Consider the following 9,649-nt stretch of genomic DNA (forward strand, 5'->3'; position numbering starts at 1 on the left):
CACCCTGCTCCTCTGGAAGCACCTGTGTTTAGCAGCAGGTCCTGTGTACCAGTCCTGGGGCTCAGCCCTGGGCTGTGCGAGCCCCCAGCACACCGCCAAAGGCCACGCTTCAAGTCCAACACACCTCCAGCACGGAGCAGCTCTCCCCCTGGTGCAGGGTGCAGAAATCCCTCTGAAACAAGCCCTGCAGGGAAGCAGGGCCGAGGGCAGCTGCTCCTCTCCCGGCTCGGCCTGTGCCGCCGCGGGGTGGGCTGTGCTCAGATGCACGTGGTGACCTGGCCGGCCGGCGCGGGCTGCAGCTCCTCCAGCTGCTGCAGGACCTCGTCGATGCTGGGCCGCTCCTGGGGGTTCACTGCCATCATGGAGCACAGCAGGCGGTGCAGGGCGGCCGAGTACCTGCAGAGAGAGAGGGAGAGGGCTCAGCACGGCCCTGCCGTGGGGAGCGGGACCTGGCCTGAAACCCTGCTGCCTCACCTGGAAGATGGGGGCACGGTGATGGGGTTCTGCACCGCCAGAGCCACGCTGTCGCCCTTCTGGAAGACCATGTCGTAGGGGCCCTCGCCGAACATCATGCAGTACAGCACGCAGCCTAGGGACTGGAGCGTGTCGGGGTCAGGGCAGCCCCACACCGCACGGCATGGGGATGGGGCTGGGGGCCGGACCCTTACCCAAATATCCGTGCGCTCGTCTATGACGCACTGGCTGGGCACCGTGAAGAGCTCCGGGGCTCGGTAGGAGATGGTGCAGCGCTGGGCAGCCCAGTCCTGCGGAGAGGCAGAGGGGAGTGAAGGGATGAAGGGCTCGGGGCAGGGCTGCTCCCCCCCTATGGGGCACCCACCTGCACGGCCATGGCTTCCCGAGAGCTGTTGACTTCGATGCGGGCCCTGTTCATGGAACCAAGGTCCATCAGCACGGGCCGGTCGTCCTCATCCAGCAGCACGTTTGTGGGCTTGAGGTCCCTGCGGGGAGGGGGGGAGACATCACCGGGCACCCTGCAGCCCCCCAGCTGTTGGCGGGGCAGGGCTGTGGGCCCCTACCTGTGCGCGTAGCCCTTGCTGTGGATGGCCTGCAGCCCGCAGCAGATGCCGTGGAGGATGCGGAGGACGCGCTGCTCCGGCATGGAGACCCCTTTCTCTCGCAGCGCCTCCACCTCACCCCAGAGGGTCCCCCCCTGCCGAAAGCAAGCAGCCGCTCGCCCCCACCGCCCCGCCGTGCGCCCAGGGGCCGGGGGCGGCGGCTGCACCCCTGCTCACCTGCACGTAGGGCAGCAGCAGCCAGGCCTCGTGCTTGGCACCCTTCTCCAGCAGGCAGTGCGCCTCCAGCCGCAGGACGTTGGGGTGCCGCAGCAGCCCGTGCATCTCCACCTCGCGCAGGGCGGCCTGCCGGTCCTCGGCGTCGTGGCAGGCGATGCGCTTCAGGGCGTACAGCCGCCCGTCGCGCAGCCCCTCCACCAGGTCCACGCAGCTGAAGCCCCTGCGGGGGGGACCCGGGCACCGTTTGGGGCTGGCAACCCCCAGGGCAGGGGAGCAGGGGGTGCCCTTTATGGGGTGCCCTTTTTGGGGTGCCTTTTATGGGGTGCCCTTTATGGGGTACCCCCCTCCCCGCAGCCCTCCCCGGCCCCCTGCGGGCTCGGCACCCCCCCAAACGCAGCCCCCCCCCTCCCCCCCCGGTGCGCACCCCTCCGCCAGGCGGTGCAGCAGCAGGTAGCGCGCGCCCCCGATGCTGACGGTGCCGCGCGCGCACACGCACAGCGCCTGCCCCATCGTCCGCGCGCGTCATCGCCGCGGGCCGCGCGTCACCGGCGCGCCACCGCCCGCGGTGGGTGGGGCTAGTGGGGAAGGGGGCGGGGCCTCACGGAATGGGCGTGGTTTGTTAAAGCAGGAGATACTGGAGAGGGGGCGGGGTTTGTGGGGAAGGGGGCGTGGCCAAGCGGGGTGGGCGCGCCATTGTGAGCCCCCCGCGGGGAACGGGGAGCGGGGCTCGGCTCCGCACCGCGCCCTGCCCGCCGCTATGGGGCTGCCGGGCCTCGTCCTGCTGCTGCTGGCCGCGGGGCTGCTGCGTGCCCAGGTCGGTGCAGGACCCCAAAACCCCCAGACCCCAAAGCCCCTCGACCCCCAACCTCCTGCACCTAAATCCCACAGACCCCCAACCCTCTGCACCCCAGCTCCTGCACCCCAAACCCCCTAGACTCCCAATCTCTAGACCCCCAACCCCTGCACCCTAATCCCATAGACCCCCAACCCTCTGCACCCTAATCCCATAGACCCCAATCCCCCTGCACTCCAACCCCTTTAGACTCCCAGTCCCCTAGACCCCCACCCCCTGCACCCTAATCCCATAGACACCCAACCCCCTGCACCCCACACCATAGAATCCCAATCTCTAGACCCCCTACACCCTAATCCTATAGACCCCCGACCCCCTCCACCCCAACCCCCTGCACCCCAAGCCCTTTAGACTCCCAGTCCCCTAGACCCCCAACCCCTGCACCCTAATCCCATAGACTCCCAACCCCTGCACCCTAATCCCATTGACCCTCAACCCCCTACACCCCGCCCCCCTGCACCCCAACCCCTAAACATCTTCTCCCATATGGCCCTGCCGCTCACCCCGTGTCGAGGAAGGGTCCTCGGGGTCCGTGCAGGGGGTTTTGGGGTTGCACAGCCCTGCCTCTCCCCGCAGCCCACCGCCCCGGCGCGCTCCTTCCAGCTGGACTACGAGCACGACTGCTTCCGCAGGGACGGCGTCCCTTTCCGCTACGTCTCGGGCAGCATCCACTACGCCCGCGTCCCGCGCCCTGCCTGGCGCGACCGGCTGCTCAAGATGTACATGAGCGGGCTCAATGCCGTGCAGGTGTAAGTGCCGGGGAGACTCCTCACCCCAAAACCAGGTTGTATGGTCACCGGGAGGGGGATCAGCACGTACGCTGAGCTCTGGGACCCCTGGGATTCCCCTGCCTGGCCCCGTCTCCCCCAGCTACGTGCCCTGGAACTACCACGAGCCGCTGCCGGGGGTGTATGACTTCGCTGGGGATCGGGACGTGGAAGCCTTCCTGGACCTGACGGCGGAGCTGGGGCTCCTGGTGATCCTGCGCCCGGGGCCCTACATCTGTGCCGAGTGGGAGATGGTGAGCCCCGGCCCCATGGCCCCGTGCTGGGGCTGAGGGGTGGTCAGGGGGAGCGCGGCGGGGGATGCCCACTTTTGGGGCTCTCCGAGCAGTTTGTCTGTCTCTCCTTCTGCCGCGGGTGTTCCCCTAGGGCGGCCTGCCTGCCTGGCTGCTGTGGCAATCAGACATCGTCCTGCGCTCCTCCGACCCCGGTGAGCCTCAGTATGGGGCTGGAGCAGCAGTGCTGCCCCCTCTCCCAGCACCCCCCCGGATTATTTCCATCTGCTGGGCCAGGGGGGCTGCAGTTGGGCTGAGCTGCACCCTGTCCCCCAGCCTTCCTGGCAGCCGTCGACTCCTGGCTCCACGTCCTGCTCCCCAAAATCAAGCCTCGGCTCTACCAGAACGGGGGGAACATCATCAGCGTGCAGGTGGGGTGCTGCGGGGCTGCCCCCAGGATGGGGGGGAGCTGGGTGCCCATGGGGGCCTGGCTGCATGGTGCCCGGCTCGCAGGTGGAGAACGAATACGGGAGCTACTACGCCTGCGACTACAACTACCTGCGGCACCTGCTGGGCTCCTTCCGAGCGCTGCTGGGCGGCGAGGTGCTGCTCTTCACCACCGACGGCGCGCAGGCGGAGGAGCTGCGCTGCGGCACCCTGCAGGGGCTCTACGCCACCGTTGACTTCGGGCCAGGTGCCTCCAGGGTGGAGGAGAGGGGGCAGCGGGGTCCTGGCCCCCTCCTGCTCCAACCTCCCTTCTTTTTCCCCGTGCAGGCTCCAATTTGACGGAGGCGTTCGGTGCGCAGCGCGGCGTTGAGCCGAGGGGCCCCTTGGTGAGGCACCGCGGGAGGGGGCGAGCTGGGGAGCCGGGCTGCCTGGGGAGGGGGTCCCCAGGCCTGGTGACAGCCCCGTGCCCCCCCAGGTGAACTCCGAGTACTACACGGGCTGGCTGGACTACTGGGGGGGCGCGCACGCCAGCACCAGTGCCGTGCAAGTGGCCCGGGGACTCGCCAACATGCTGCGGCTGGGAGCCAACGTCAACATGCAAGTAGCCAGCTGGGGTGGGGGGCACAGCATGGGCCCCGGGGGCTGTGGGGGGTCTGGGTCGGTGTGGGTGCTGAGTGCACTCGTTTGGTGTCCCGCAGGTACATGTTCCACGGGGGCACCAACTTCGCCTACTGGAGCGGTGAGTGGGGGCTGCCCAGGGGGCACAGTGGTGCTGGGGTGGGGGGCTTTCCTCGGCACTGCTCCAGGTGACCCCTGTGGGGTTGGCTGGCCCCCAGCCCCAGCTTGTCCCCCTGGGGACTCCTTTTGTCCCTGGGCAGGGACCCCGAGCCCCCCAGTGCTGGGTCGTGCCCCCATTGCGTTGCGGCCAGCCCGGGGCTGGGGGCCAGGCTGTGCCGGAGAGCCCCTTCCTGCAGCGCCCATCGCTTCCCTGGCCAGGTGCTGACTTAAAGGCCCAGTACAAACCAGTGACCACCAGTTACGACTACGATGCGCCGCTCTCGGAGGCCGGCGACCCCACGGAGAAGCTGTTTGCCATCCGCACGGTCATCAGCCAGGTGCTGAGCAGGGCAGGAGGGGGAAGCAGCAGGCACGGGAGGACCTGGCGGGGCAGGGACATCTCCCTGCTGGTCCCTCAGCCCCACGGGCCCCCTGACAGCCCGCCCTTCAGTTCCAGCCCCTGCCCGTGGGCCCCATGCCCCCCGCCACCCCCAAGTATGCCTACGGCCGGGTGGATCTGCGCAAGGTGAGTGTGGGCTCTGGGGGCTGTGTGGCCCCTGCCCGGTGCTGCTCAGCTGCCCAGCTGCCCTCCCTCCCTGCAGTACGCTGATCTCCTGGACGTCCTGGATGTCCTGTCCCCCTCCGGGCCCATCTGCAGCCAGTTCCCCCTCACCTTCGAGGCCATAAAGCAGGTGAGGGGCTGGGGCACATCGAGGGAGACCCTGTGGTGGGGGAAAGGGGCTCACGGCAGCCCCCTTCCCCTGTCTGTGCTGCCCCGCAGACCCACGGCTTCGTGCTGTACCACACGCAGCTGCCCCACGACGTCCCGGCCCCAACCCCACTGAGCGCTCCTCCCCACGGTGTCTGCGATCGCGGCTACGTGATGCTGCAGAAGGTGGGGTGCCTCTGCGGAGGGACCTGCTGGGCCAGGACCTCGGGGACAGGCAGGGTGCTGAGAGCCCCACTGAGCCCCCAAAGGGCACCCCAATGTCCCATTTATGTCCCCTTGGGGGCAGCCTTGTGCTGGCTCTGGGGGGAGAAGGCAGCGGGATGGTGTGCTGGCAGCGTTTGGGGTGGTGGGGCTGGGGTGCAGCGCTGACCCTGTGCCTGCAGGAGTACCAGGGGACGCTGGAGCGGGACGGGCAGAGCACGCTGCCTGTGATGGGCAGGGCAGGGGACGCGCTGGACGTGCTCCTGGAGAACATGGGCAGGCTCAGCTTCGGGGCCAACTTCAGCGACTTCAAGGTGAGGGGGAACAGCCAAACCCCACACAGACCCCATCTGGGCACCCTGAGCCCTGCTCCCTGCTTAACCTTGCACTATCTCCCCCTTCCTCTGCACCCATCCCATGGTGCCAGGATCGTGCAGCCCCTCCCATGGGATCCTATCCCATTCCCAGGGCAAACCCCACTGCCTCATTTTCCTTCCTCCACCTCAGGGCTTGCTGGGGAACCTCTCCTTGGACTCCAGCCCGCTCAGCAACTGGCTCATCTACCCCCTGGCCATAGACGCTGCCATCCAGCAGGGCTGGCCCCACGCTGCCCTGCCACAACCAAGCGGTAGGGGCAGATCAGGGCCAGCCTTCTACACCGGCACCTTTGAGACCCCTGGCATTGCCTGGGACACCTTTGTGAAGTTCCCAGGTTGGAGCAAGGTAAGGTCGAGGAGGGCGGATGAGGGGGTGGAGAGGGGCAGGGCTCAGTCCTGTTTCCCTCTTGCAGGGCCAGCTGTGGATAAACGGCTTCAACCTGGGCCGCTACTGGCCCCGCCGCGGGCCCCAGCAGACCCTCTTTGTGCCTGGCTCAGTCCTGCGTGTCGGCTGCCCCAACAACATCACGGTGCTGGAGCTGGAGGGAGCTCCTCCCAGCCCCTTCCTGCTCTTCCTCGACCAGCCCCTTCTCAACAGCACCCTCAGCCCCAGCACCTGGACCGCAGGATAAACGCGGGGCTGCCGGGCGCTGTCACGTTCCTGGTGCGTCTCGTGCACACCATGGTCCGTGGGCGAGGCGCGCGAGGACATGGCTGCCCTGGAGAAGGACTGCGAGGAGGTGGGCCTGGACTCCTACGAGGACGAAGAGGAGGGCGAGGAGTAGAGGCGCCGCGGCCCGACAGGACCTTGCTCCTTTCCGCGGGCCTCCCTTTGCAGGAGCCCTTTGCAATAAACCGTTTGAGAGCCTCCGTGTCTGCCAGTAACCCCCCGGCTGCAGTGGTTTCTTGCCAGGTCAGGCGTGTGCTGAGCACTGCTGCTGCTGCTGCTATGCTTCCTTCCTGCTTCCTCAGTGCCATGCAGGTGTAAGTGTCAGGATGATTCCTCACCCCAAAACTTGGTTGCCCGGTCACCAGGAGGGGATCAGCCCATACGCTGAGCTCCCTCATCAGGAGCAGCGCTCTACCTGCAACTTTCCTCCGCCCTGAGGGAGAAAATACACGTTTACTGCTGTCTTCACTAGCAACCCACTACCATATTCTCTGTGTGACCAAGAGGGAAAAATGGTGAATTTGGGTTCTTGCCTCAGAAGAGGCATTTATCTGTAGACCAAGTTCAGTTAGTGAACAGCAAACCCAGTGAATGGAGAGTTAAGGATGAAAAACTACGTGTATGTGGTCTGAAAGCCTGCAAAACAAGGCAAGTAGGAAAGAGTCTGTTGTGGAGGTCCACTCAGAAGACATGTGCCCGTTCAGGCATATCAACTGCCAGAGCAATGACAACCTGGAAGCTGAAACACCCTGCTCCTTTGGATGGTTGGTTTTAAAAGAAGTACTCTGGGGTGACAAAAGCCAGCAGGCTCTAGTGATAAGCTTTTCATAGGGGGTTGTGGCAGAGCATGTTTCTCTTTAGGCAGGGGATTTGAGTAACTGATTGTGTTTCTCCTGAAGATCAAGAAGCCACAGTACTCCCTGAAACGTGGGATGCTATGCAAACCCAGCAACTCAAGGTAGTGGAACTAAAACCAGAAACAAAGGACTACAGAGAGGCGGCAGAAAGGTTTCTGAAGACCACTCGGCTTCTAAAACATGAAAAGGTAAAGGTATGTTATTGTTTCTAAGCATAAACACTTTGATAACAACTCATGAATAACGACTAGTAAATAGTGGAAAAATAAATCCTGTTAGGACCTGTGGGACAAGACTATGAGAAAAGAAGCAGACGCAGTTTTATCTGCTTTCCTAATTAACTTATAATATGTTTATAATTAATTGTCTGAAGAGGATGCACAAAACTTTCAATACCTGCACAGGTATTTAATGTGATGCTTATGACCTTCAAACTTGTTGCAAAATATCTCCACTCTCAAGAAGAAGCTGCTTGCTTCTGACACCAAGACTTAGGATGCTGAAAACATGCCAAGTAAGGTGATTTTAATGGAAGTGCCTGCATGTATGGTCTCTGTTCTGGTAGCTACTATGCATTTTTCTCTTTTGCTTATTCCAGTGTCAAAACTCAGCAAGCAGCAGGGATTCCCTATCCAGAAACAAGGGAAAAGCAATTTGCTAATGAAGGCTGCTATTGCTTAGGTCTACATAAATACTCTTCCTAGAAAACTTTCTGTTTGAGCACTACTGACTGTTTGCTTCTGGTAGTGTAGAAGCATGTGCCAGACTGCTTGCCAGTGTGTTAATCCTTGAGAGGGTACCCCTGATTTGAGCTGGCTTGATTATGTGAAGCCAGTTTTGACATTATGTTGGTATCCAGTAATTTTTTTGCAGTCAAGCTATTCGCTTCAAGCATTAGCTACTCCTGAAGTGACAAGGCTACATACCTCTGCATGTAAGTGTCACTTTTGCATAGGCATCAACTACTCAGCAGTCAAGTTACATGAGAGGTTATTCAGGACGTTTCCCCAAAGAATAAGAGATCAGTGGCAGTAATGCCATCTGTTTTACCAATTTTAATCAGCATCAATTTGATGCTGCATCAAGTTAAGGTATCTGGAGCAAGTCTTAAGCAATTGCTTCTAAAGTTTCATTAGATCACTTTTGCTACAGTAGAGCAGAGCATCTGCTGCCTTAACCCATATGTGCTTGGCAGGTGGGTGTTTTTCAGGTTTCTGGGTCATACACAAAACTATCCCACATTATTTCCCTGTTGCATTTTGGGTTGGGTAATGCTGTCTGTTGTGCTGAAGTCTGGAGTGATGTGCCTAACTTATTTTATAAGGTAGCCTACATGTGTTGTAGCTAGGAGTAGAATCTTGGAACATTGAATTGTTGATACACGGATGCTTTTTATGACAACAAGCTAAAAAAAAAGTCTTAATTTCAAACTGCAGATTGAAAGGGTACAGAACCCATTTTTGTGGAAGACCTAACAAATAAAAAAGCATCAAATGGCTGAGAAAAATGTCAGTGGAGATAATGAGAAGCTTTTGTGTCATGGGACAAGTCATTAACCTTAATTAACAACTCTGGATTTAATCGGAGCTATGTTGAAATGCATAATAATGTGAATTTCAAAACTGCTCATTTCCTTGAATAGGGCTAGTAACTCATGTTCTTTGTGTAGTCTTGCCTTGTATGCAAAATGTTCTATTTTGTTAAATCTCCCTATTGCCATCATTAGAGCATGTGAATCTCTTGGTAGATAAGTGATTGTTATTAATGAAATACACTTTTTTTTTTTTTTTTTTTCTGACTATAGCTGCAAACTTTGGAAATGGAATGAACTTTGCTGTTAATGCCAGCTATTCTGCCCACAACATCTATTATAAACCAGATGTGGATGGAAAGAAATACATGCACATGGCTCAAGTACTTGTTGGAGAATGTTCTCAAGAGACAAGAGGATCAATTACTCCAGCAGCAAAAAGTGCTAGCAACTCCATGGATCTGTTTGATAGCTCAACTGATAACGTAAACAATCCATCCATGTTTATCATATTTAATGATATTCAAGCTTACCCAGAATACCTTATCACTTTCACTAGATGAGCATTTTGACTGCAGCCAAGTTTGCATGTCTCTTCATTTTATAAATCTGTCCTGCACATTAATACATATATATATATATACACACACATATATATGTATATATATATGTATATATGTATGTGTGTGTATACATATATACATGTGTATATATATATGTATACATATATGTATATATACATATATGTATATATGTATATATGTGTGTGTATACATATATATATATATATCAGTGAAAACAAATAGTTTTATCAAATTCATTTTTTAAAGCTTGTTTATATTTAAGCAACCTTTGGCAATTTTTGATAGCACTGCCATAGACTACTTTTTTCCACTTGGAGCAGTTGAACCTATCTAACAGGAGTTCAATTTGACATGTAACCTAACTGTAGTTTT

At 58.7% G+C, this 9,649-nt stretch overlaps 2 protein-coding genes across 3 annotated transcripts; one reads left to right on the forward strand and one right to left on the reverse strand.

Moving 5' to 3' along the window:
- Positions 1 to 113: 113 nt before the first annotated feature.
- Positions 114 to 1,788, reverse strand: STK16 (serine/threonine kinase 16). The gene is made up of 7 exons (XM_082764007.1): positions 1,678 to 1,788; positions 1,254 to 1,473; positions 1,038 to 1,171; positions 839 to 959; positions 669 to 764; positions 475 to 596; positions 114 to 396 (listed from the first exon to the last, which is right to left on the reverse strand). Exons 1-7 carry the CDS (start codon positions 1,761 to 1,763, stop codon positions 258 to 260), a joined length of 918 nt encoding a protein of 305 aa, XP_082620133.1. The 5' UTR covers positions 1,764 to 1,788; the 3' UTR covers positions 114 to 257.
- On the forward strand, positions 1,686 to 9,324 carry GLB1L (galactosidase beta 1 like). 2 transcript variants are annotated; one of them, XM_082764005.1, is made up of 18 exons: positions 1,686 to 2,067; positions 2,683 to 2,855; positions 2,977 to 3,127; positions 3,258 to 3,318; positions 3,440 to 3,534; positions 3,617 to 3,797; positions 3,878 to 3,936; positions 4,026 to 4,147; positions 4,249 to 4,289; positions 4,547 to 4,665; positions 4,779 to 4,853; positions 4,930 to 5,019; positions 5,109 to 5,222; positions 5,441 to 5,572; positions 5,766 to 5,981; positions 6,049 to 6,553; positions 7,205 to 7,350; positions 8,967 to 9,324. In XM_082764005.1, exons 1-16 carry the CDS (start codon positions 1,720 to 1,722, stop codon positions 6,265 to 6,267), a joined length of 2,196 nt encoding a protein of 731 aa, XP_082620131.1. In that variant the 5' UTR covers positions 1,686 to 1,719; the 3' UTR covers positions 6,268 to 6,553; positions 7,205 to 7,350; positions 8,967 to 9,324. The 2 variants fall into 2 exon arrangements, with proteins under 2 accessions (XP_082620131.1, XP_082620132.1); XM_082764006.1 differs by having other exon boundaries at positions 1,697 to 2,067; positions 2,710 to 2,855.
- The last annotated feature ends 325 nt before the right edge of the window (positions 9,325 to 9,649 follow it).

Source organism: Aythya marila (genome assembly GCF_965140915.1).
Source record: "Aythya marila genome assembly, chromosome: 6".
Lineage (NCBI taxonomy): Eukaryota > Metazoa > Chordata > Aves > Anseriformes > Anatidae > Aythya > Aythya marila.

Coding starts and splice junctions, on each gene's coding strand:
- GLB1L (XM_082764005.1), top strand. CDS start 1,720: ATGCTGACGGTGCCGCGCGCGCACACGCACAGCGCCTGCCCCATCGTC. Junction 4,148..4,248: donor CTGGGAGCCAACGTCAACAT/GCAAGTAGCCAG, acceptor GGTGTCCCGCAG/GTACATGTTCCACGGGGGCA. Junction 5,020..5,108: donor CCTTCGAGGCCATAAAGCAG/GTGAGGGGCTGG, acceptor GCTGCCCCGCAG/ACCCACGGCTTCGTGCTGTA.
- STK16 (XM_082764007.1), bottom strand. CDS start 1,763: ATGGGGCAGGCGCTGTGCGTGTGCGCGCGCGGCACCGTCAGCATCGGG. Junction 765..838: donor GGGAAGCCATGGCCGTGCAG/GTGGGTGCCCCA, acceptor GCCTCTCCGCAG/GACTGGGCTGCCCAGCGCTG. Junction 397..474: donor ACCGTGCCCCCATCTTCCAG/GTGAGGCAGCAG, acceptor CTCTCTCTGCAG/GTACTCGGCCGCCCTGCACC.